Below are 27,674 nucleotides of genomic sequence, written 5' to 3'. Positions count from 1 at the left end.
GCGTCAAGATGGGAAGTAATACAAAAAAGAGATTAGGAAATCTTTATCCAAGAGGTTATACATCAGAGGTAGAGCATTAATAAATGAAAATTTCCTACATATCAACAAAATATTAACAAATTCTCTAAAATCAAATCCAATCATACCATAAACATATTCGTATATCAAATTCTATTGATTCAATCACTACACCATACTTTTTCCTTTTACAGACTTCATAACCATCACCAACCAAACATCCCTGTATCCCAAAAACACTCCCATTCAATCAAAAAACCTTGCAAAGCCACATCCAAACGCGCCACAAACCAAAAATACCAAAAATCACCATCGAATTTCATTACTCCAACCACCACGTTACTTTTATTTCCATTCCCTCGTACGTACCAAACGGACATCCCTTTACCCCAAAACCAGACTCCCAGACCTTCGTTCAATCGCAAAAACGAAAAGCCCGCCGATCGAATATCCAGTGAACGTCGAACCAAGTCCCGGTAGGCGTGTCCCCAACGTGCAACGCCCACTGCGAAGCGTCGACTTACCAATGAAGGAGGAAGGGCGTGGCCGACCGATAGGACCCCACCGGGAGCCCCCGTCAGTCCCAACGAGTCGATAGTCCCCCTTTTTCCGCGGGGGGGAAACAGAAAGAGAAAGAGAGAGCCACCCATTGCTCTCTGGGAGGCAGTTGAAGGGACACGAGGGGACCGGTGGCCCCACAACTGACACGTTATTGCAGCGGTACCTCTTGTAACGAAAGCCACGCGTGCAGCCTGCTTGTTCCTTTTCTTCCTTATTCGTCGACGATCACCCCCTTTGGCTGAGCCAGTTTTTCCATCCATTTTCCACCCTCCCCCTTTCCACCCTAAGCAACACGGTCCGGCGCTAGTGTCGAGCGTCGTTCCCTTTCATCTTGACGCGCGCGTGCCCTGCCCCCATCGCGAGCGGCCGATGTGCCCCGTCTGTCCTCCTCCTCGTCCTCCACCTCCGCCGTTTCGTCCAAGCAGTCGTTTTGCCTCGGGCCAACAACGGTGACGGCCCTCGTGCTTCTGCCTGTCTGGTAGCACGCACGGTTTCGCGGTTAGTGAAAACGGATAGTTTGTGTTTCGTCTCGCGGGTGAGGATCGAAGTAAGTGACAAAGAAGTAAGGAAGATAAGTCGGCAACGCTGGAGTATAGAGGATTGTTCGACACGAGGGAAAGATGGACGTTACCAGCGGAATGAGGCCCATTTTCGGCGGATACCCGTTTCAAGGTTGGTACTGTTGGCGGTTGTCAAATTTGCTCGAGATTTTCAGATTGTTGTTGTATCTTTTTGTTTGGACCCGATGAGAGTTGTTAGATTCTTTTCTTTAAATTGTTTTGTAAAAGGCATGGTTTATTTTTTGATATTGGAACATTCGGTCCACTTTCTCAAGTAGTCTTAGTTTTTCAAATATTTTGGATCATTTTGTAAAATTGATTAAATATTCTATGGCATATAAATTATGATGATTATTGATTGACTGTCGTAGATTATTTTGCTGTAATTAAAATACAAATAAATAGAATAATCGATTTGACCCGATGATTTTGTATAAAAGAACTGGTTTTTTTAAATGGTTTTTTAAATACGTTATTGAAATATGTATATGTATGATTCACTTCAGTTATTGTTTTAGAAGAATAAAGTTATGAAAGCTCCGGAAAAATACAGGATCTCTGTAGAAGATGTTCCCTTAGCCTCTCTAGTGACGGATACTTAAAGTTTTCTTTGAATAAATAAAAGAGATAAGAAATATTGTTTTGTTATGTTAATCATAAGTTAAGAAATAAGAAAAAAAAAGAAAAAAAAGAAATTTTAGAATAACTTAATCCTAATTAAGAATACAGATTGTTACAGGATAATTTTTCATATACAAAAATGAATCGACAGAAAAATAACATTTTTATAAAACTTCGTTTTTTTAGAAAATCAAATTTAATAATTTCCAATGCAAATAAATTATTGATAAATTGTTATTTATATGAAAATAGGGAAAAATGTAGAATAAAATTTTTTTCCATTGAAAAAATCATTGAACATAGATAATTATCTCATAATTTCCAATTTCAATTAAAATTTTATCCTACATTTCTCGTTTATTTTTTATATATCGACAATTCATTTGCATTTCATCGAAAATTAATCAAATTCAGTTTACTTAAAAAATTTCCAAATTTTATTTATTGCAAAACGAAACGAACAAATTTTATTCCTTTTTTTAATTCACCTTGCACGAGAAATCATCTTGAAACATACAAGAATAATTTACAAAAGGCATAAAATCGGCTTTCAAAGAGTCAATAAAACCTAATTAGTTTGCTTCCGATTATTAGATAACTAGATAGATATTTATCTAGTTATATTAAATCCAATAAGGAAAAATCTTGCCTATAAACATCTTCCTTAATCATTTCTTGCATGGTTTTCAGAGAAAATATTCGTTCCTTAATATAAACATACGCAATCAAGAAAAAAATGGGAATACCTGTTTCAACGATGAAAAAAGTGAAAGGAATTTATGTGACATTTGCATGACACGTGCAACAATATAAAGAGTTGCTCCAGTCATGCGTAACTTCTTTTATTCAATCAGACAGAATATACCTACTATAGGTATAAGATACTGATCATTATGCATCGTAATTTTGATAAATTCATTTCCTTGCTCGTTGCACACGGTGAGAGCAAGAGCAAGAGTTCGCAAAGTTAATGTACTCGCAGTGATTACTTTACCCTCGTCACTTGATAAATATTCAATATTCGATCTCTCTGAATGTTAATTAGCATTTCTATTATATCATTAGAGGAACTCTTCGTATGGTAGAATTTTAATTAATTGTTTCGTTAGGATTCTTTACTCGTGGATAGTGTACAATACAGATGTCAAAAATGTTGTTAAATATGCTGTTTATGTTTGGAAAAATATTTAGTTGCGTTTGTTCCTGTATTTAGAGAGTGATGAAATCTAATAGTTGTTGTCTTGAGTAATAGTAATTGACGGAAATAAATTATAAATAATAATTATAAGTTATAAATTATTCTTCATAGTTTGTAAAAAAAAAAATTACAAAATCTATCTATTTAGCATCCACTGTTAAAGTATCTTATTTAATAATACGATGCTTGTGAAAATATGAATTTCTTAATTCTTTCGCGACTAAATTTTTTTAGACTGTGTACAAAAAATTCCCTTTTCAATTATTATTAGTAACGGAAAAATATGTTTTTTGCAACATGTTCGAAAAAAAAAAATACTATTTGGAAAACAATTTTTTACGTCAATTATTCATAATAGAAACACATTTTTTTCATGTGTGTAAAAAAAGAATTTAACTTCTAAATTTATCCACCTAATATTCTGAATATCTGAAGATTTTAAATACCTATCTATGTATGTAAAATCTATAAGTATAAAGAATAGTATTTATAAGATTATGCAATTATGTTAAAGAATTTTTTTTATTTTCCAATTCAATTCTTCTTTAAATTTTAAACCATATATAAACCATATATTTCAAATAACTACAAATCCATCAATAGTATCGATAAAACTTATTATATAAATTTATCCTTGTTATCAATTTAAAAAATATATATCGAAATTGATAAGAATAATCGATTCTAAATCAGAATTTCTCCTATTATCTAATCCAAATTATCCATCGGGATTCAAAATTGCTAGCACCTAGATATCATTTATTCCTCAAATGAACCATATAGCCAACAATCTCACGATTGACATGCAAGTCCTTTGCTCCAGGAACTGTCCGATTTCCCAACACGGCACAGGCTTCGTAGCAACAATATTTTAGCAGCAGGCTTTTTCACCGCTCGTACGTATGCGAATAGAGTAAACTCGCCAGCGTCGGGTATTAGAAACCCATCATTTGCGCAATCCGTTGCACAACCCTACTAACTTTCATCCTGTGACATAAGAGACACATACTTCCCTATCTTTCAGCTTTTCTCGATGCATTTATTGTTACGATACGAAGATTAGTGGAAAATATTATCCTCAAATAAAACATTAAATACCTTCCTATTTTGATCATCATTTGACAATTAATAATACGTCTGACATTTCGTAATATCATCGACAAATTTGAAGTTTTATATCGCAATTTTTCTTTCTGCTTCGCCTTTCTTCTGGCTAAATATTATTAATTATCGTATTAACTATACCGCCCTCTCGTTAACGCTTTCTTAAATGCTTTTTTTAATGCTTTAAGCTTTTTTAAACATTTGAACGCATAATTGATTTTTATAAACTGCAGCTTGAATTATATAGCGGATGAAAATTTCCAAAGTATTCGAAAATTTTGAGATATTTCAGGAACATATCTCGTAACGAAATCATGCTATTTTCTCATCGACTCTTCGTCTCTTTCTCAATCCTTTCAGATCTATTCTCTGCTCAGTTGTAATTGAATATTATTTTATCCTAGAGGAAATCTACGCACGATCTCTATGAGGAATCGGAACGGATTAATTTGTATGTCTATTAATCTTCTCGGCAATAGGATCTCAAGCTATTAGACTCGTTCATCAAACTTTTGTCATTGACGGTTTATGATCGAGCCTTCACTTTTCAATTAATTTTCTCTTTTGACAAGAAAAACTACTCGATAATGAAATTGAATCTGTGATAGAAGCACAACTTTGAATAAATTCGAATGATCTCGATTGAAATATAGATGTGACGATGTTTTTAAATTAATTATTTAGTTTCAGATCGATAGTATTCGAATCTCGTTTCTTTATTTTTTTCTTCTCTTTCTAAGATAAATAATGTGTTCTTCAAACAAGATACTTTGAAATCTTATTTAACTGTTTTGAAACAGATTTTTCTTTTGGAAACGAATATATATATATATCGATACAATATATTTTTATGAATATAACTATGAACTAAAAGAAACGAAGTTTAAACAAAAATTTACTTTATTCTTCAGATATTGTAAAATATTATAGTTTTTATATCTTTTGTAGATCTTTATATATTTTTTCATTTTTTTTAAAATTAATCTCATTTCTAATAGAATATCTAGTATGTCTCGATAAATCTGTTTCTGTATTAATAAAAAAAATTGTAGCAAGTTTAAAATCTAAATATAAATATCTATGTTACAAATACATAAATTATAACGTCTTATTAATCTCAAAAAAAGTTAAGACGTACTTAATTGCCACATACGTAAAGCAAAATTAATTAATTAATTTGACTTGGCATAACAAGTATTATAATTTAAACCAGGAAATTGTTTGATTAGAAATGATCTTAAACGCTTGAAGTCTAATCTGTATGAAAATAATCCCGTTATTTCAGAAAAGTTATTATCCCGCTATTAATTGGAAAAAAAATGATTTTATAATAGGAGTAAAAGCCAGTACCATCTACCATGCTATTATCTCGTAATCTAATAATAAATTATGAAACATTGAGAGGAAATAACTTGCACTTATAAATGATACATATAAATATAAATGCGATACATATAAATTCTATGATACTTTTAAAATAATATCTTATAGCAATTATATTCCATAAAATAACCATATAACAATATCGTCAGTATCTTTAATCCTTTCGAAAGTAAGAAGCAAACATATCCCAAAGTAAATTTTACAAAGATCGTTACGATATCATCGACACGAAACTTATAATCATATCCTTCTTTTCAAACGATATATAGATATCTCAAATATCTTTCTTACCATACGAAGAGTGATAAAAAATAAAATAATATTTCGCAAAATAATAAAAAAACAACGATCGAATGATTGATTATCTACTGTAGGTAATATCGAAACTTGAAACTATGATCTGTATCCAATCCCTGATTGAGACGTTCACGTTCCACGAATCGAATGCATAAAGACTGATGAAATGTTCCCGACAGGACAGGGACGTATGAATCAATTGGGAGGCGTTTTCATCAACGGCCGACCTCTTCCGAATCACATACGGCTAAAAATCGTCGAAATGGCAGCGGCTGGTGTTCGTCCCTGCGTGATCTCGCGCCAGCTTCGCGTTTCTCACGGATGCGTTTCGAAAATTTTGAATCGGTATCAGGAGACCGGTTCCATAAGACCGGGAGTGATTGGTGGTAGTAAACCGAGGGTAGCCACCCCTGAGATCGAGGCGAGGATAGAGGAGATGAAGAGGGACAATCCTGGAATTTTTTCGTGGGAAATAAGGGAAAAACTGGTGAAGGTAAGAAACTGATGATTTTTCTTGCGTATGTATATATAAATAATCCTTTATATATACGTAATATCTTTTTAAATTAATATAAGATAGATACATTTTTCGATTAACGTTATATTTATTTATCTACATTGATCTATATTGATTTCATTTTATTTTATCGATCATATAAAACTAGGAGGATTTTGCAAAACATCATAATCCTTTAGATATCTCACTAGAGATATAAAATCTTAATGTACCATTATCAGATCGAAATTTATGTTGTAATTCAATCACAAAATTTGATGAAAATTGCGTTGTCACGATTAGAAAGGCAAAATTTGATTCAGCCTCTAAATATCGAAATATTTTTAAACTCTGTACGTTTTTGCAAATATAAATACATAACCATCCAAATTCAAAAACTGTCATATCTCTTCTAACCAGTTATTAATTTTCCACTGCAGGGAAACATCGAAAAACATTATCGTTCGATATTATAACAAATGCAATCTAACATTGATACTTAAATTTTGAACAAAAATAAAATATTCATTCCTTTGAATATCTTACATCTTCTTCCATCTCGTGTATATTTTTCTTAAATTTTTTCAACATTCAAAATTATTTTGCATAAACGCGTGAACGTTGTTAATCGCGTATTTTATCAAATTCGAAATATTGTCGTAACTTTTTCTCCAACCAGATAACTGGATAAATTTCGAGGGTGGGGTTTTCCACTCGAGGAAAACATCGAAAGGCGTCGTCGCCCTCTCGATCGGGGGTGGACGTTTCCGCAGGGTCCCCATATCTCTCTAAAGATCGCGAGTGAGTGGGGCTTTTTAATCTTGTGCACGAGGCGTGCACAAGGTGGGCAGGGGTGTACGTGAGCGCCCCGAGGCGACTCGCGTGTCCTTTAATACGTTACTGGCCGCCGCCTACACCCACGCCTCATTGGCGTAACGCTCCCTCGTTCGTGCCGCGATTTTCGAGTATGCAAAACGACTTTTCCAAGAATAGCCTTCTTCCGTGTACGGCCGTTTTATCTCGACACCTTGAAAAATCGTAAGCATCGGCCGGGGAACAGCCACGGATACGGCTGAAACTCTCGCTCAGGATAATAATTTCCTGACGATGGATGGACGCTCGATAGGCGATTAGAAAAATCGTGATAATGGAAAGGCGTGAACGAGATGCACGAGCTGTTAATAATCTCTTCCTAAAGGGGAAGACAGTGGAGACAGTAAAGATCGTGTCGTAATTGGAATTGTTTAAAAGAATTTTTACTTGAAGAATTAAAATTGAGGATTTCTAATTAAACTTTTCTAATTGTTAAAAAACGTTATTTTTAAAAGTAGATTTTACTAATTTTGAAAGGCAGTTTTTGTTTGTTATTATCATCAGTTTTAATTTCGTAAATCAAATCTAATTTTTATAACCTTTGATAATAGCAGTTAACAAATCTAGTTAGAAACAAATTTTGATATATTTTAATTCCTTTAAAATCATGATTAATGAAATTTGATGATAAGAATGTTGGGAAAAAAGGTACAACAGTAGATAGATTACATATTTGATACGAAAATTCTATAATACTTGATACCAATATGAAATTTGATAAAGTAAAAAATAAGAAAAACAAAGACATATGTCCTGCACCAATGGACACTCCCATTATTTACATATGAATAAAACAACAAAATTCGTTCATAGTGTCAATCTAAGTAATCATACGCGTATCTCGTGAAACTTTATATAATTCTCAAAGTTAAAAATTTCACATTTTGACTGCACACCCTCTCCACCCTCTTCGAAATTCGCATCGACGATCGGCCACCGATGATCGATCCCAACAAAATCAACAGGGACGGAATAAAACCAATAGAACCGATAAAACCGATCCACGATGGAACCGATCCACGTGGTACAACCCCAAAGCCGATCCTCGATAGAGAGATAAATCGTTGGAGGCTGGAAAAGGAGAGGTACGCTCCGTCTCGAGGCGCGGGAAAGACAAAGAGGGGCGTAGAAGGGCACAAGAGGCCGCGCGTGGAGGCAAGCGGAGAGGCGGAGGACGAAAGAGGAAAAACGGTTTCGTGAACGCGTACGCCGTTGCAGAGAGAATCGTGGAAGCAAGGCGGTCGTGGCCGGCATTAATACGGCATTTAATGTTGGAAGGGGGCGTTCCTGGGCCCGTAGGACCCGGGGCGGCATCCATCCTCCTCTATCCACCACGCCAGCTCCGTTCTCCTCGCGTTAACCGACAGAGAGGTCCGTCTTTCTCGCTGCTGTCATCGCCCTGGACCCAAAGCCTCGGCCGCCACCAACGGGCACAAGGATCGTTATTGTTTCTGAGATCGCCGATCCGAAAGATAGCCATCGACACCGACGACCCCCTTTTTTTCCACCTCTTCCACCCCCTCTCAAGTGTACCCCGAGTTGGTCCACTTTTATCTCTCGTCAGACGTGCCTCCTTTTTTTTTCTCTCTCTTTGATCCTCGTCGAACGCGTAGAGACACGATTCTTTCGTCTCCATCCTGGGGGAGATATTCTATTTTTTTTTCCTTTTTTGTTTTTTTTTTTTTTTTTTTGCTTCTTTTGATTTTTCTGATTTGTAATAGATAGCTTGCCACCATCGATTTTCTCGATTCTCTCTCGTGCTCTCTTTCATCGGGATAAAATTTTTAAATTTATCTGATGATCGAAGAATGATTGATCGATGAGATAAGAGGGGAGGGGTAAGAGGAGATGTAGAGATTGGAGATTTGCACAGATTTTCAGGATGCATTTAGACGAGAATAATGGATTGTGAAACATATTACTCATTGGTAAAGAAATGAAGATATTTTTTTTAATTATTAATTATTAATTTTTAACTGTAGGTGCGACTTTGGATTTCTTCATTGCTATTATTAATTGGTTCCACATTTAATTGGTTTTTATTTTATTGTATGTATATTGTATGTATATTCTTGATTTATTCACGTTTATGAAATATAGACCAGTAGCGATGCAATTAGAATATTAATTTGTTTTTACGGATTTTTTTACTTCATTTAATTTTCTCGGTGCTCGTAAAACATCTATTAGATCTAATTGGATTCCAGTATTGAGTATAATATCGTGAGTTTGTGTTGAGCAATTGACAAAAAAAAACTGCATTTATTTTGCAAATGATTGTATAGTTTCAAGAAATATTCTTGGAAAAATTTCAAATTCTCAAATCTCGAAACGCAGATAAACGTAATTACAGATATATATAATTTACAAGAATATTTTAAATTATTTGAGATTGAAATATGAATAATAATTATGAAAAAGAAAGAATAAACATAATAGAAAATTCCTCATTCGTAATATTTCTCTATTAATTCAAAATCTACTGCAGTTAACATTCAATGTTTGTTTATAATTTTAAGATAAAAATCTTTTACAATTTTTAAATTTCACTTAATATTTGTTTCGAAAAATGCAATACAATTTCAATGTTAAAACTTTATCTATAATAAACTTATCTAAAAATTTATAAATTTCACAAATGTATCAACCTATGCTCCAAATCTAAATATAATCTTTGCTTCTAAATATCAACGATTTCTTCATTCTCTTCACTGTTAACTACCCAACAATAGAAAATGCTAATAAAAGGAATTTGTCCAGAAACGAATTCGAGGCGCGTATACAATTTCGAAACTATTCATATTGTCAACTTTTTTGGGCAAATCTATTAATTATCTATTTATTTCTTTTGCATGTGAAAATAAAAAAAAGGAAAAGGAAATAAAAAGACTTGGCGATCTACCTAACCGTACTATCGAAGAATTCAAGCGTAGTAAATACTTGTGCATAACGGTGCACAACACGATGTATAATAACGCTGAATCTCAGCGGCGCAAAATGTATATTTTACTTTGAAAATGATCGCGCGAAATTGTAGTGCAGTAGGGTGCATTTGCAAATCGCAAATGCCAGGCAAAGTGTAACCTACGATGCGCCGGCAGCGAACTCGTGTTGTCCCCACATATGTTTTTTTCTTCTAATTTAAAAAAGATTTAATAAGAAAATAACACCTGTTTAAAAGCGAAAGCAGAAAGATTAATTTTAATTATTAATTATTTTATATACTTCTCTAATATTGCTTTGAATTTTTCTAATTAATAAACAAGAAAATTTGAACAACGTTATTAAGTAGAAAATAAAAGAAGCATCCTTTGATTTTTAAAAATTTATTTTTGGTAAATTTCAATAAACGCTAATCCAAAAAATGAGTTTCGAAAGAGTTATGGAATTCTTTTACATGGATATTTCGTTTGAACAGGAAGGTTTCACGGATCCTCCAAGTGTCAGTTCCATCAGCAGATTACTTCGCGGTGGACGACCTGGTGACGATGGAAAAAAAGATTACACCATCGATGGAATATTAGGCGGGGGTGAGTACAAAATGATAATTTTACATATTAATATCGAACCACGATTATTGAGTAATTAATATCTTCATTAAGACAACGAGAAAACATTTTGTTAATGTTTCTCGACAAATTTAAGATTTATTGCCTAATATTTTTTCAAACTTTTCTTATTAAAATTATCGATTAGTTATTCCGATGATTTAATTTAAATTAATCCTATATAATAATACAAAAAATTATCCAAAAGATGATTTAAATTTGGCGCGCATTTCATCGTCCAATTGAATAAAATGTCCAACATGGCCTCAAAAATTCGCAACTTCACATATGAACAACTTCCAAATCATCATTTATTATTCTACACTCCAACAATCTGTAATAAAAAAGAAACGTAAAACAATTATCAAAAATTTTAATACATACTTTTCCGAAACTTTTCAAATTAACTTTTAGAAAAACATCTTACTATAACAATAAACGAAAAATTTCTCATCCAAACGCGCCTTAAAAATTCCACAGCGTCCCAAAAAACACATAACTGAGAAACCCAAACGTCACCACGTTCTCTTCTTCATCTGTTCGACGACGTCGCACGACGTCACGCGTCATCGAGGCGTTAATTATTCATTCCCACGGGGGTGAAAAAAACGCGAGTGAATAGGAACGAAGGCCAAGAAGCGACCACGAGTGCGGCAGAAGAAAAAGAAAGGCGATATCGCGAGCGAAAGACGAAAAAAAAAAAAGAAAGAAGAGGAAGAGATCCATCGTCGGGGAGGCAAGAGCTTTTAACCTCTCGTATCTGAGAACGAAGTTTGACGTACGCGAGCGTGTGTACGGGACTTTAAGTCCGATCCTACATCGTCGGTTAGGCGAAGGTTAGTCCGAATGAGCCGGGAAGCCTTCAGGATTTAATCTTCGGTGGGCGTGAGCAGGATTAGCCAGGTTGCCCACACGTCCGACAAACGGATTACAGGAGTGTCAATATCTTACGGGGCACGCATTATCCCTCTTCTTCTTCTTCTTCTCCTTCTTGTCTTGTTGTTCTCGTTTCCTTAGTCTTCCCTTTTTCTCATTTCATTCCGCGGGCATCGGAATGGACCCTCCCTTTTTAGTGACTTCCTTCTTGAATTCTTGAGGAGAATTTATTTTTTTTTCTTTCTTGTTTTTTAATTAGCGAAATGGAAGAGTGTTCGGTGAATGAGATGATAAGATGATGAGGAATGGACAAGTGAAATTTATTTTTTATTATTATCATTATTATCAGTTTATTTATAGTATCTCTAAAGAAGAAATTTATATTATATGTTGAATTTAAATTAATTGAAAATTATCTAATTTTAAATTGCCATGTCCAATCCGAGGAAAAAAATAACAATAGGATAAATAGCGTTCTCTAAAGGTTAAATTATATAACATCGTGGAGCCATTGATGCTTTTATATGCTGTCATAAAAAATAACCTACATCAAAGAGGTTATATAACATCATTTATAAAATAAAATAAAAAAATTATTCAAACAAATACTCTCCAATACAATAATAACAAAAATTTCTTTCTGAATAGGTATCAAAAACCAGTCTATATCTTAAAAAAAAGCTAATATCAATTGCTGAAGACATTATTATTAAATGATCTAATATTGAATATTAGATTCATGAATCTATTATTCATTACTAGAAAGATTAATTAATTATTTATCAAGAAGAGCTAATATTTTCTAATCAACAAAAAATTCTGTTTCAAAAAAAGAAATAAATAATATTTATCGAACCCGATATACATTCAATATTCGTTCGATAAAAATTTCAAGTGTCGAAAAAAGATCACTATTCAATCCTGAAAAATCATTAAAATTTATCTAAACAATCCACCATTCCCCGTCGATAAAAATTCCTTAACAACCATCGAACAGCACGATCCCGATTGCTAAGCGACAAGTCACTGCCCGTTGACACGAGGCGGGAATTTGTTTTCGTGAGTGATACAGGTAGACAAGGAGGAATTAGCGGTACAGGTGTTCCGAAGTCTTAAAAAGTCTGACCGTTCTGGCGCGTTGCCGCGGTCAAGAAGGGGATAGAGAGAGAGAGAGAGAGAGAGAGAGAGAGAGAGAGAGAGAGAGAGAGAATTCGATGAGGAGGGGGATGGGGGTCTCATAAATAAAAATAGTCTGCGCGAGCGGGGGAGGAAACGGAAAGAGGATGAGAGAAACGAAAGGCGGTCGACGAAACTGACGGAGATGGAAATATATTGGTGAGACGCGCGTTTATTTTTAGAGAGGGAGGGAGAGAGGGGAAGTGGGCCCAAGGGGGAGGGAGTGGGAGGAGGACGGATAGATCCTTCGATCGTGGATCTTGGGGAATGCGAGGAAAGAGGCGAGGAGGCAAAGGGACCGTGGGCCCTGCAAGGGTCCCGCGGAGATCAAACGGGCCGCCTGCCACACGTCGACAGTGGTGCTCATTTATGGACCCCCCCATTGCATCGTGACACGTTGCACGAGGTCTATTGATGAGTAACTTCAAGGTTTTTTTTTTTTTTTTTTTACTTTTAATGCGAAATGGAAAGACAATGGGATTTTTATCGTCGAATTATCTATTGTGTGAAGGAGGGAAGGGTGAATATATGGATCAAAATTAGACGATGAATAAATGAAAAAGTTCTGTAGGTTTTCGCATTATCTATTATGCACGATAGTAAACTGTTAATATGGTAGTGATGAGTTTAAATAGAAAGTAATTTTACATAATGACTCACGAATGTGTTCAAAGTAGTGACTTTTCGTATATTTTATGCCAACATGAAAATGTATGTGCTATTCCATCGTGATAATGGTAAGACTCGTAATCCTGGCATTAAGGAATTTGAATGAGATTGTCACCATAGTATTATTGTTGGAAGCAGGGAACATCTAAGAATGTAGATTAAATTTTGCACGATGAATTAATAGATTTAAAATTTTAATTGTTAGAAATTGTAATTGATCGTAGATATTTTGAAAAAATTTGATTGAATTTCTCATATATTCAGATTTATTATTTCTTCATAATTTTTTATGAAATTTCAATGAGTGAAATAATGTACGGATAATACTTATCGATTATCTAAATGACACGAATATTTTACAGAAACTGTTACAATCAATGCCAAAGTATGATAATTAGATTGAAAAATCGAGATAACGACAGACGAATATTAATAAAATGCGAAATGGGACAGGTGTAAAGTCGAGGGCTGTTCTTAAAGCATTCCCCGAGTGCTGCCGCCCGTTTTAAAACTGAACCCCTCAATTAGAGATATCCATCGGCATAGACTGTGCTCAAGCATTCATCGACCCCGCATAACGATCGTCGTTAATGTTTCATATCTTTTAATTAAAAGTTAATCCATCAAACATTTTTCACCGTGGATCTTACAAGAGCACAAGCTTGTAATTATTATAATAGTAATTGGGGTTGGAATCCTTACACATCTGATTTTAAATAAATATTTGACAAGAATAATTGAATTTACTCGATTCACAATTTTCCAAGCAGTTTTTGCAATGCAAAATATTAAGTTGTTTGTTTGTTTTCTAATATAAGTTTATGGAAAAATTTAATAATGCGGAATTTGGAATAATATTGAAATTTCTTTAAAATATTATTTTTAATTTTTAAAAGCTACTATAACCAAAACTTCAAACATTTTGAAGCAAATGTTGTTTTAAGGTGATTTCCTCTGATGATAGGTTTCAAGAAGCATGTATCGGCAAACTATGGCCCAAGGGTCAAATCCTACCCGTTGCTTTTCGTATGACTCAGTTGAAAATAATTTTTAAAGTATCAAGAAAAATATGCTTATTATCATTAAAAGATCAAATTAAAGATGAAACAGGATCATGTACCAACATCAATAAACTTTATATTATAACAAATATAATAATCGATCTTTCATCTAAAACTATCACAAATAGTATCGAGTTCCAAAATAAAGGAATTCCGATTGATCCTTAATTTTTCTTTAAACCAATTAATTCCTCATTTAAACGATTATACCTAGACCTAAAATTATCATCTCAACGCAGCATGACACAGAAGAAATTTTACTCTCTTTAATTAAAAATTCAATCAAACCTACTTTTCCTTCACAATGAATTCCTTCGATTAGATTATCATTTAAAGCTTACTACAACGTAGCAAAGAAACTTAATCTTTCTCAAATTAAAAATTTAATCAAGATCGAATAAAGTATCTCATTCCAAAGAACAGAAAGGACAACGAACGAACGAATTTCAACCGTGGACGTTGAAGAAATACGAGAGAACGGTCGTGATAGGGAGCACCTCTGAGCGGATATACTCGTACAGCTCGGCCAAGAAGGTGTCGGTCGAGTATAGGTGTCGGCAAGCGAGCAGGAATGACACGTAGCCTGTGGCTTTCTCATTCCTTCTCATTCCTTTGGCCGAGGCCGCCGACGAGGGATTAGCCTAATGGGTCCTGACCAACCCCTCCTTTTCCCTCTCTTTCTCTCTCTTTCTCTCTCTTTCTCTTTTCCTATCTTACTCCTTCTCTCTTTCTCTTTCTTATTTTCTATGTGTTATATATATAATACACGCACATATGCGCACACGCACACAAACACACACATATATATATATATATCCATTCTGATCCTTTACACCAGCTCCGACCTCCTACGTAATCGGAACCAGCCGACACGATGAGCAACGCCGCTAAGTGATTCACAATCAGGTTTATTGATTGTATCGATGATCGACGCGCCGCTGAGAATCCAAGACATTGATTTAACCGATTTCTATGCTCTTTAACCCGCATACTTAGTGATCTCACTTGCTCGATCTCAAATACGTAGTTCTCTGTTGTTATTTTCTTTATATGTTTTTACACAAGAGAAAATATATCTCGAGTGGAAACTATCACTGAATTAAAATAATAAAATTGAGTAAAATATCAAACTTGTAAATGTCTGTGTGTCTTTAGATAAATAAGATTAAATGATACGTATATTTCCATCTTAGTTAATCGTAGTCATATATCATCAGAGTGATATCTGAGTTGCCAAATAAGATCAAAGAGATTAAACTATGAAAATTTTGTTTCTCACACGCGAACTATTAAATAGGCAATTTAAATTCGCCATTTCTCACAATGTAGACGTAGCAAACCAAAAACACGTACAATGTTTCTTAACATTTTCGTTTTATTCATCCACGAAACACAATATTACCTTCTTCCCAAACGATAAACACTTTTAAACACGATTCTTATTCTTCAATACGATTAAATTTCTACTGAACAGACGTATATCTAAATAACGCAAAATAGGGCAAAAATATGAAACGAGCGTCGACGGTGATCGGAACCAAGTTGATCAAAATGATCATCGGGGGGGATACGCACGAGACGGTTGCGCGGTTGGCGCAATGAGGATTGAAAAAGAATGGGAGAAAATGAGAAGGAGAGCGCGGGTCGAGCGTGTCAAGAATGGGAAAAAAGGAGCAATGTCAAAGAAAAGGAGCAACCTGTCAGACACGATATCAAGCCGTGCATCTAATACGTTACGCTGTTGCGCTCCTTGTCACGTGAGCACGTAATCCTTTTCATATCGAGAATACACTGGCCCGATCCGTGTAATGGTTCACGTTTGATTGTAATCTGTGAAAACATTAATGCAACCGGCCAGAGATTGAGCCAACCGGATGAAAGTAGTCGAGATTACGTCAAGGTGTGACACTGTGAGAATTTATAGATTTAATGAAATCCACTTGGCTCGAGTGGAGAGAAACATCAAATTATAAAGGGGTAAAGATGTTGTCCGTTTTGGAAATTTTTCGTTTCCTTTTGAAATTAAAAAGTGTAAATGTAGTAAAGGTAATTATTGCGAATAAAAGTTTGAAAGGTGTGAAAGTTAAAAATTAAATATAATTTCGATGAACGTGATCTAATATTTTTGTTGTTGTATCTTTAAATTAAACTTGATTATTAATATTCGTGTAATTTTGAGCGATTTAATATAGTATTCACGTTTGAATATTAATCCAATATTATTATCATTTTATCAAGTTTACGAATCAGAAATATAGATTCGGTAGGTATCTACTACTAATAACCAAGTTTTGCCTTAAAATTTCACAATAAACGTTGCTCAGGCATTGCACCACCAGTGAAAGAAAATGATAGTGATAAATCATTACGGTACATAAACCTCGTGCGCCGCTATCTTTGATTAGGAGGCACACTTTCTAGGAATTGGCAATTTGCAAACTGCATAATAATTCGCAAGGATCAATAATTTAGCAAGTTAATGTACTGTAATAACTTACGAATTATTAATTCTATGAGGTATAATGACAAAGGAGAAAATAAAGAATATTTGGTTAAAGCACATTAGATTTAGTACTCTATTATGTCGAAGTATAAAAGTTTTCGTGACATCACAGATTGCACACGAGGCAACATCGGCGAAGTCGAGTGACAGTATGAAATGAAGTTTGACAGTTACACTCATCTTCCTTTCTATACTTCTTCTTCGTCCATTCTGTGTTCAATGTCTTCACTTAACTCGACTTATCCTTTGTTTCGCATTTTCACAGTTCGCTAACTAAACTTCTCTTTCATTAAAACGCCATTTAATTAAAATTTTCAATTCTCTTTGCTTGGTAATATGCTAATTATATGATGAAATTATTGAAACTATTGAGATATTGATAAAAAACTTAAATGAGTACAAATGTAAGTCTCTTAAATCTCTAGTAATAATAACCAGATAATCAGATGATTCTTTTTACTATCAAATGGTTTAATATTTATTTAATTGTTTCTCTTGAAAACAGAATCGTAAATTATTCATAATATTAAAATTATTATTACGTTTTAATGATTTAATTTTTGTGTTTATTAATTAAATACATCTTAATACGAAATTAATACTTGGACTTTTTACTTATAGTAGATATATAGATATGTTTTTAATGTTAAAAGAAAAACATAGATTTTTTTCCAATCTATTAATTGCCTGTAAAATTTCTAAAGAGGTGAAAATTTTTATAAATCATTTTTTCTTTTCTCAATTATTGATCAATTATCAAACTGACTATTTTCGTATATCTATATATAATACAAAATTTCTTCGTTTATTTAAAATCAAATATACAATCGCTATAAAAAGAAATTTATCGTATTTGCATATTCAAAATATTTTTTCATACCTAATGTCACTTACAATATTTAAACCTTTCTATTTCTCTGAATCTTTATAATTTCACAATTTAAGAAATATTGAAAAGAATACGTAAATGAAAGAAGGAAAAAAAAAGTTCGTTTCGTTATTTTTTCCCTTTTTTCCTGGCAAAAGACGGAAATGACCCTGCATAATCCTGAGATCCGAGCTTAAAATTCCTTCGTGCGATTTCCACCATGGACAGACCACCGTGCTCGCGGTTAATGATCCTTGGGCGGTGACTCCTTTACAATTCCGAAGAGTATCTTACGTGCTCTGATTTGTACTTGAAGAAGTAGCAAAACCTGGTCGGCCAGGTCGATACGTCGAGAAGAATCATCGTTCGTGTTGACAGTTTGGTCCCATCGACCCCTTCTTTCTTCCTTTGCAAGAACGCTGACAAGACAAATTATGGTGTTCCATGCGGTTGTATGCCAGTTTAGTATGATTTCTCGAGAATATTATTTTTCATATTATTTTTGCAATATTTTACAACTATTATTCGAGGTAAAGTGATAATTATTTACACATTTTTATTTTATATCAATGATTCGAAATGGTGTGAAAATCTTGAACATCTTTGAGCGAGAAGAAAGAATTGATTTATTACGAAATCAAGTATAATTTTTGCGATTCGTACGATTCTTTAAACTTTGTGATTTGATGATTTTCCATCCGATACTTATAATTGAATAAATATTAGAAAAATAAGATAAACGATTTTAAATACCCGATAAATCATTGTTTACGATAAATTTATTTCATAAAGTAAATGTTCATAAACCAAGAGAAACTACAATTATCAGAACGAACGCCAAATAGACGAAAAGCAAAGATAGAACTAAAACTCTCGCCAGAACTAAAAATCCAAAAACTCACAGGCAACCCCCGACACCATAATCAGATATCGCGTTCCCTATTAAACAATCATATACAAGGCTGCCATGACAGCCCCTGTTTCCCTCCTCGTCCCTCCTCGTCAAGAGGGAGAGGGAGAGAGCCGTTGACAGGAAAATAAAATGCGCTCTCGGATGTCAACCGCTTCGCGGCTCATTGTTGGCATTTCGAAGACATTTGTTACCATTTAGGGGACCTCACACACGGCACTAAGACCCCCTAGGACCTCGCCAAGAGAGAAAGGTGGGATAGGGAGGGACCGGCTAGATTTATAACCTACGAAGGTGCGGCACCTTTTCCACCATTCAGGCCGCGATTCGACACGCGGAAAGCAAAAGGGAGGCGCAGGAAAGCGGCCACTCTCTCCCCTACGAGGATGCAGAACAGGAACCAATGTTGTTTGCCCACGATAAGTTTCCTCCCCGTTTTTCCGGATTTCGAATCCTCTCCATCGCGACTCTTCCACTCATTTCGATTCTGACCCGAGCGAGGATTCTCACTTTGTGAAAATTCGAGGTTATGTTCGAGGAAAATTATATTATTGCCAATTGAACTATACGATTTCCTAGTTCTATTTTTTTTAAATTCTGAAAAGGGTTGTTGATCGGGTGTAATGGGTAAATTTTATTTGTATTCAAGGTTAGTAAGTAGTTGTAACAGATACACAGTTGTAGGTAAGAGTATATTATTTAAGAAACGACGTTAAAAGGGGAATTCATTCTCGAAAATCGGTAGGTATATTTATTAATGAAAGAGAAATGAAACAAGATTCGTTTGATTCTGTATTTTAACTTGTTGAAAACAAGTAACAAGTATTAAATCTATTCAACAGAGGATTTTAATAGGTACCTATAATATTTATAATTCCAGATACAATATATGAAATGCATGTGAGTATATGAAGTATTATAGGAAATTATACGACTGCTTAATGTTTGTTTTCAATAAATCTGCGAATATTACAGGTTATTTTTACCTATTTGATCAATTTGAACAATTCTAACTTTTATCCATCCGTATACAAATATTGAGTAATTAAATTCGGATCTCCGAATTTTGACAGAAAAATATCCGTCAAATTAAATCCAATGCATCAAAATATACGTAAAATAATAATAATAATATTTCATTTGTAAAAAATCTACAAAAGAAATGACGAAAAAATTATCATTTTACAAGTAACGATATTACATAAAATTCAACTTTATCCCTTGGAACGAGGATTAAAGACGAAACGAAATTATCCAAGACAATCTCTACACGGATCTACGTCTAGGTATCTAGCCATTTACAACTGTTCCAAGAGTTCGTGTGCATCGACGAGGTTCGTTACATATACAGAGCCTCGTTCATATGTAAACGTACAGAACTTTGCTCAGCGGGGATGCTGACCAGCACATTTCAGGATGACGTTGCTTCGAAAGAGATATTTGCTCTCGACACCGCGGGCCCTCTCTAATTGATTACACGCATCTTTTCACGCGTTCTATTCAACCAATCGCCTCTCTTTTCATCTCGATATTGATTGTGCCTATCAACGAGTAAACCCGACCGACAGCCAATGATCGCCCTCTATGAACCGGGTAATTCACCGGTCAAGGCATTTGTCGTGCGTCAACCAACGTCGTACATCAGCTTCTGATCGTGCAACATCGAATATTCCGTTTCTGTTTGCCTTGAAGTGGAAAGAAAAAAATATACACGATAGATTAATTGATAAAATTCCCTTGGTAAGCGGGAGGAATGCCCGTTAAAGCTTAGAAAGTTTCTAAAAGGGAATTGAAAATGGATTTTTAGATTTTGATTTTTGTATTTTCCTTTTTTTTTTTTTGGATCGCTGTGTTAATCGTTGATTAAAACGAAATTAAAAAAGAAATACGATTTTTAATAATTAGATATTTATAATGTCGCTGTAGAAAACGATAATAAGTATTTTATTTAATTATTTACATTATTCATGCTTAGAAATTCATGTTAATTACTAAATAGATATAGCATTTCCATATAAATAAACTTATATTTATATTGCTGAATCGCATTTGAATAATTTTTTGATTATTCTATTATCCGTTGTATCTCTTTTATCTTATTATACGAAAAATATATAGGAGATTTTATTGTATTTGTAATATATTATTATTTCTTTAAGTCAATCTTTATTGAATTATATTATCATTTCGAAAATTACATTATCGTTTAAAAATATTATTATACTTTAACGAGACAATAGAAGAAAATCTTTATACGCGTGTTATTTATTTAATCCTTAAGAAAGAAATTTGAATATTTAATAGAAGGATGAGACAGTCAACGTCAAAAGTCACAATTCACCGATACATTAAAACCATAATTAGAATATTAGAACAGTGGAACGAAGATAATTTATAAAACGAGATTCATCAACGAGTTCCCGTTAAAACTTTAACATATGGGATGCAATTAATCGATCTCTTGATAGGAAATCTTCTCCTTTTGGTTCCAGTCCACCTGAAACAAAATTTTAACAAAAAGTTAGCAAAGGGTCAAACGCATTTTCGTCTGATTTTCAGGAAATCTTTGTGATTCAATCTTGCTTTAACGAGAAAAGAAGAAACGAAACATGTGAAATGGATATAGCTGTAATTTCTTGAAATTAAAATTCTCAATATCTTCACTATCTAATCAAAATAATTTCCATTATTAATCGCGATTGATATGTCTTATGATTTATCGTAAAACTACGAGTGGAACGAACAAATTTTATTTCTAAAATAAATTCACTAACCCAAGCACCATTAATATAATTAATAATAATTATTTCAATAATGATTTAACAAAAATTAAACGTTTTGCACTACACCACAAACACAATCTCTTCATTAATCAAAAGATTCCAACAAACGACATGAATCAATATAGAGTAACAGAAGTTTAACAAAAATTTGAATAACATCGAGAATAAATCAAGACAATAGATAGCGTTCGACAAGTCAGTCGAAGAAGAGGAAAATGTGTGTTCCTCGATTCGATTCGAAGGCTACTGGTCGGACGATGAAAAAAAAAAAGAAGAAGAAGAAGAAGAAGAAAAAATGTTCTCGCGTTGAACACGAATGACAAGAGGATGACCACGGTGATCCCTTTGGCGGCACCTTTGCCGTACCGTACGCATTTCTCCTATGACAAACGGAAGAATGGAAGAATGCCTCGGAGACAAGTTGCATTTACAATAAAGCCGACGGACACCCGGTTTAAATTCCTGTCACCTCGTCGCGGGTGAACCGCGGACCAGACTTGGACAGGCCACGAAAAATCCTCGTCGATATTTCACGTCGACCCATTAAAGAGCTACCACCACCGATCATCGAAGCCGTTGCCACGTCCCGTGCATCACGATGATACCTGGTCAATGACTAGGAATGATAAGAATTACCTTACCACCACGCGTGCTCTCGAAATTTTTCGTGATGACGCCGTCACTAGAATGAACTTTCTGAAATTCAGTGATTCTTCGATAAATGAACTGTTTAAATTGTTTAAATTTGATTAAATTGGTTAAATTAATAAGCTTGGCGAAAGGTTTACTTGCTTTCATCCGACGAAGAAACGAATGTCGATGTGATAATCTCAATGCGTCAATTCTGAAAAGGTTTTTATTGTAAAAATTGAGAAACTCAGGCACTTATTAATCGATTAATGTTTAATAATTAATGTTAAATAAATTTATCATATAAGTATGTGAAATGAAAAATTCTTGAGATCAAAGGTTTTAAAACTTGTTGGGCTATTTGAGAGGAGCGGGGATCAAGTTTTGACAAATGTGATGCGGCTCCTAGAAAGTGGAGGCACTTCAAAAGACCGCCGCTGGGAATACGGCAAGCAAATTGCACACTTCTGTCGCATCCTTGGACGTTTCTTTGGCACAAAGTGAAAAACCGCAGGAAAAGAGGGCTATTGTTCATTGCGTGGCAACGATTCGAGGCAGGTTCTACTGTCGAAAAGGCAAAACATGACTCCGTTGCCGTTCTTACAAAAAAAAAAAAAGAAAAAGAAGAATTCTCTCTTTTCTCAAATGACACAATGTCGGTGCCTTTGTGGTTTTTCCACGTTTTCATAGATTCAAAGATTTAGTGAGATAAAGCAAACATATATTTGAGAGAAATCACGATAAAAGTTGTAAATTATAGTAACTTGTGTAATAAGAAATTGTATATTATAACGATATTAAATCATGCGTTTTATTCTTTCTGTGTATCAAATCACGTTCTACAATTTTTCGTGTTTGATCTTTTGTTATATACAAAAAAATTTTTTAAAAAATTCATCGACAAGTATTCCTTTTGTCGAAAGAAAATCATACAAGTTTTATATATCGTATAGAATTTTAATGCAATTTGCAACACATTATTATAAAAACGTAACTTTTGATTATATTAATAAATAGACTTAAAGCCCCAGCTCGAATGAACAATTTATCCAAAAAAAAAACCTTACATTTTACATTACATTTTTCTCAGAAGCACGGCAGAACAAAGCCAGGCCACGAAGCCAGAATTATCCATCGTTAACAATCAATTTCTAATCGCGTAAAAATTTCTTTTCTCGAAACCCATCCCCAAAACATCTTCCTTCGAAGCAAACACAGAAGAGCGTTTAACAAATGTCTCTCCCATTCAACAACACTCCTCTCAATTTTTATATCCTCTTATATACGCCGCTCATTGTTGCATCTCGATTCGCCAAATCATCCCCGTTCCCTGTTTACCCGGTCGAGGGAACTCGTGCGTCCACATCTCTGCAATCTGTGCGTTGTTGTAAAAGAAACAACAACAATATATAAACAGGCTCACGAAATAAGCCAATAAGGGATGACCATCTCGGGATGATCGCTCGAGTTTGAACAGTTTCGCCCCTAAGTCGAGTCTCTCTCTCCCTCCATTGTCCCGCCGATTGTCCACCATTATCGTCCAATCGAGCGTCCACAAGACTCTATTGTGCCTCGATTTCTGTCAAGAGTGCTCGTTTCGACGATTCCATCGTAAAGGATGGAGAACGGAATCGGTGGAAATTTTCGTTTCATTTCAAACGTGGTGGCTCGCGTGCTCTTTTCGCCGGCGAGAACGCCGGGGAAAATGGAAGAAGAAGCGTGTTATGACAGGGAGCTGTTGCTCGCCTCCATTCGATGGAGATTACTATGATGTTTGGCTACCTGCGGATTTGTCTCGTCGAGCGGAATTAAACGGCCGAGGAAAGGCTGTTTCAGCCAAGGATACAGTCGGTTGATATACGGATCGATCGATTTTTTATGAGGGAGGAATTGGAGATCTTATAGATAAGGGAGAGACAGATTTGTTTTATTTGACAAGTTTTCTTACTGTTTGCTCGCGCATTGTGCGTCGGCAAAAGAGAATCGAAGGCTAGAAAAAAAAATACGTATTTCCTTGATCGATTCTTTTTTTTTGATGTTAAGAGTAAATTAAGCGATTATAAAAATGTAATCCATTTAAAATTAAAATTCCATGGAATACGAAGCAAAAATGAATTAATCATCCGTGAAAGTTTATCAATTGTTCGATGTTGAAAGTGGAACAAATCGATATAACGCGAGGCGAATATAATGATAATAAATTCCATGATCCACAGGCCGGTGTGGCGATGAGTCCGATACTGAAAGCGAACCGGGTATTCCTTTAAAACGAAAGCAACGCAGAAGCAGGACGACGTTTACCGGAGAGCAACTGGAGCAACTGGAGACAGCGTTTCAACGTGCTCAGTATCCTGACGTCTACGCCAGGGAAGAATTGGCCCAGAGGACAGGTCTCACGGAAGCGAGGATCCAAGTAATTAATCAAAATATTTCACAAACATCGAAATGTCGCACGTGCCTCGACTACGCGATAATAATAATCATAGATTTTCAAATTTTGTCTTCCTTTCCTTTCCTTTTCCTGTATAATGTCCCGAAGAGAGGCAAACTTGTCACTAAATCTTTGTAGCTCCGAATGATGAAAACGTCTTGAACTTTTCTTTTCATCCTCGTGCAAAAAGGTTACGACGATAATTAAAGAATGATGAACGACGAGTGAATTGACACTTGAAAAACGCTTCGTTGTTCCAGGTATGGTTCAGCAATCGCAGAGCACGATTGCGAAAACACGCTGGAAGCATAGCTCACTCAGTGGCAAGCCTACCTCTAACACCCTGCCAATACGCCAGTCACGAGCTCGCTCAATTACCTCAGGTACCTCAAATACCGTCTGGAATAGCGCAAATACCGACCACGTTGCACCACAGCCCGACCACGTTGCAACAAACGAGTGGCGGTGTTCACCAAGTGCCAGGAAGCAACGCGCAGATGTCGGCCACAACCTCCGCCGCCCAGGTGCCCTCCACTATCAGTAGCGCTCTTCAGGGGCACGCGGTGTCAATCTCCGGCCACCTGAGCTCGTTGCAGGGACACGCGATGCAGCTTGGACAGGTACCAACGATTCAACCTCCTGCTGCTCACGGGGCACCCACGACCCTTTCTCACAATCCAGGTGAGTTGCGTTGTTATTATTTGTATCGAAAGAAGTGGGTTAATTTATTACTTTTTAAAGAGGAAGAGTCAAATCTGATCTTTTTCTTCTATCATCCAAATTAATTTTCCTTTTCGTAGATATTTTACTCTTCTGTGCTGAGAAATTTATTACAGGTTTATCATTTAGAATATTATACAAGATAATTTTGCACGAACCAAAACTTTCATCTTTTCTCTCAATCCTTCTAAACAGATTCTTATAGATACACGCATTTTTGAAATAAGAATTTTTAGAAGAATTGCAAATGAACGCAACTTCGGTGAATACGTCGAATGATCATTCCTTTCTTCGTCGTCTTTCGCTTCGAATGAAATATCGACCCGTCAAACCCATCTCTGATGATTCTCGTTCCCTCGTTTTTGAGACGTGTTAATGTTAAACGCGGGCCGAATTTCGACCCAATTACAGGGAACACCGATTGGTCCAGGGCGCAACTCGGTTGGGGACAGTTCAATCACTTCCAAGGTGAATACACGTCGAGTCATTCGAGTCATCAGCATTCCTCGCACGCGAGTCATGCTGGTACACCGTCTTCTGGTACCGGGAATTCTGCATCGGCGGCGGAATGGTACGATCAGGGCTACGATTATTCTCAACACGCTCAGCTCAACTATCATCGAAGCGTGGGCGGCATATTTTAACGGGGCGATGATTGCACGGGCATTAGTAAAAGTCAGTCAGGGGTATCGATCGATCCCCGTTTCGTTCGTTTCATGAATTCACTTACGGTTCCACCATCCTTCTCCGCCACTCATCTTTCGTAAGTTAGGCAGGTTCCAATTCTTTCGACTCGGGCAATTAATATTGTCTTTCGATCCCGTTTTCTTTCGAGTGGAAATGGGTCTATCGTCGTGGTAACGGGAATGGTAGACAAGTAGACCGTGGACGTTTTTATGCAAATGTGAATTTTTATATAAGAACGGAATTAGAAAGAAGTGATAATGTTTCATCGTGTCGACGAAACGTTCTATAGGATTTTTTTTCTTTTTTTTTTTTTTTCCTTCTTCTCCTATATTTTCAATATTTTCGATGAATGCATAAACACTTTCGATGGTCTTCGATGGATGTAATTCGTGGATTTCTAATCGGTGAGTCAGTCTAAGGAAAGTACCTAATTCTTGAACGATGGCTGCAAGTATTTTTATTTGCGCAATTATTTTCCGTGGAAAATATTCGATGTGAGGATAATTAAATTTTTTAATGTAAATAATTATAAAATTCGATGCAATACGATTCGAATAACGACGCATTTTCTAATGGTTCAATTGATAATGTTTTTGAATCAAAGAGTAATGTATAGGAATATAGAGAGATATTATTTATTAAATTATTAATTGTTTTATTCGAGAAATGAATATTGAACGTGGAATTAATTTTTATATTTCTAGTTAATAGATTCGTTGAAGATAAATTTTGGTGAGAAAATATGGTGAACGTAGAAACTAGAAATTTTCCTCATTGCTCATTAATTAGGTAAAGGAAAAGATTTACAGATCGCACGAGTTTTGTCTATTGTAACTATCTATTTTTGTAAATAAATCAATGTACATAAATATATTTTTATATTTTTAATATTATAAATAACATTGATCGATGTAAGGAATATTTTTTATAAGTAGATATACAAAGAAAATATTTTATTAATTTTCATTGATCTTATTCTTCTCTAAAAACACTTCACTCCATTGTCCCCTTAATAAAATTTTGATAAAGAATTTTCTTCAAGAAAGAAGATGAATCAAGATGGATTGTTTAACGATTACAAATAAGGTAAGTTTTTTTATCAAAGTATTATTTAAATGTTAAAAACTAAATAAGTTTTAATCGAATCTATTAAAATTTACAAAGAGAATATATTGTTTCTCATAAACAAAAGAATTTTATAGTAAAAAAAAATTTTATCTATGTTAAATAAATTTCTGTGATTAATATTCTTGTATAAATTATACTATATACATGTCTTCATAAAATAAAAAAAATATTTTGTAAAACTCTCTTTACAAAATAAGAGAATGAAAGAGAAAGAGAAAGAGAGGAAATGTAACTTTACCTTACTCTATTCTATTATTACATTATCTTTAATCTCCTATTCAGGTAGGTCGTGAATCACATGTACGGTAGAAATGGATCATATCGTTTTTCACATGGCATAATTTAATAATGATTAAATACGGAAGTAACACAATACGAGAACAAGATATAATTTAATAAAAATGATATATATTATTTATTACTATATTTTTGCGAATATATAGTAAGATAAGTTAGTCTCGTTTAATATATAATATAATAAGATTATTTAAAGATGGAATATACTTTTTTAATCAAGAAAGATTTAAAATACTGTATATTGAATACTAAACAAATATAAAGTATTAAAAGAAA

General features: G+C 34.6%; 1 protein-coding gene across 1 annotated transcript; it reads left to right on the top strand.

Annotated features, from left to right (window-relative positions):
- The first annotated feature begins 703 nt into the window (after window positions 1-703).
- LOC108004394 (protein gooseberry-neuro) lies at window positions 704-26,913 on the top strand. The gene is made up of 6 exons (XM_062085135.1): window positions 704-1,251; window positions 5,922-6,235; window positions 10,530-10,641; window positions 24,352-24,548; window positions 24,827-25,247; window positions 25,698-26,913. Exons 1-6 carry the CDS (start codon window positions 1,200-1,202, stop codon window positions 25,928-25,930), a joined length of 1,329 nt encoding a protein of 442 aa, XP_061941119.1. The 5' UTR covers window positions 704-1,199; the 3' UTR covers window positions 25,931-26,913.
- The last annotated feature ends 761 nt before the right edge of the window (window positions 26,914-27,674 follow it).

Source organism: Apis cerana, linkage group LG14 (genome assembly GCF_029169275.1).
Source record: "Apis cerana isolate GH-2021 linkage group LG14, AcerK_1.0, whole genome shotgun sequence".
Lineage (NCBI taxonomy): Eukaryota > Metazoa > Arthropoda > Insecta > Hymenoptera > Apidae > Apis > Apis cerana.
Note: the sequence above shows the minus strand (reverse complement) of the source record. Positions and strands in the feature narration are given on the sequence as shown.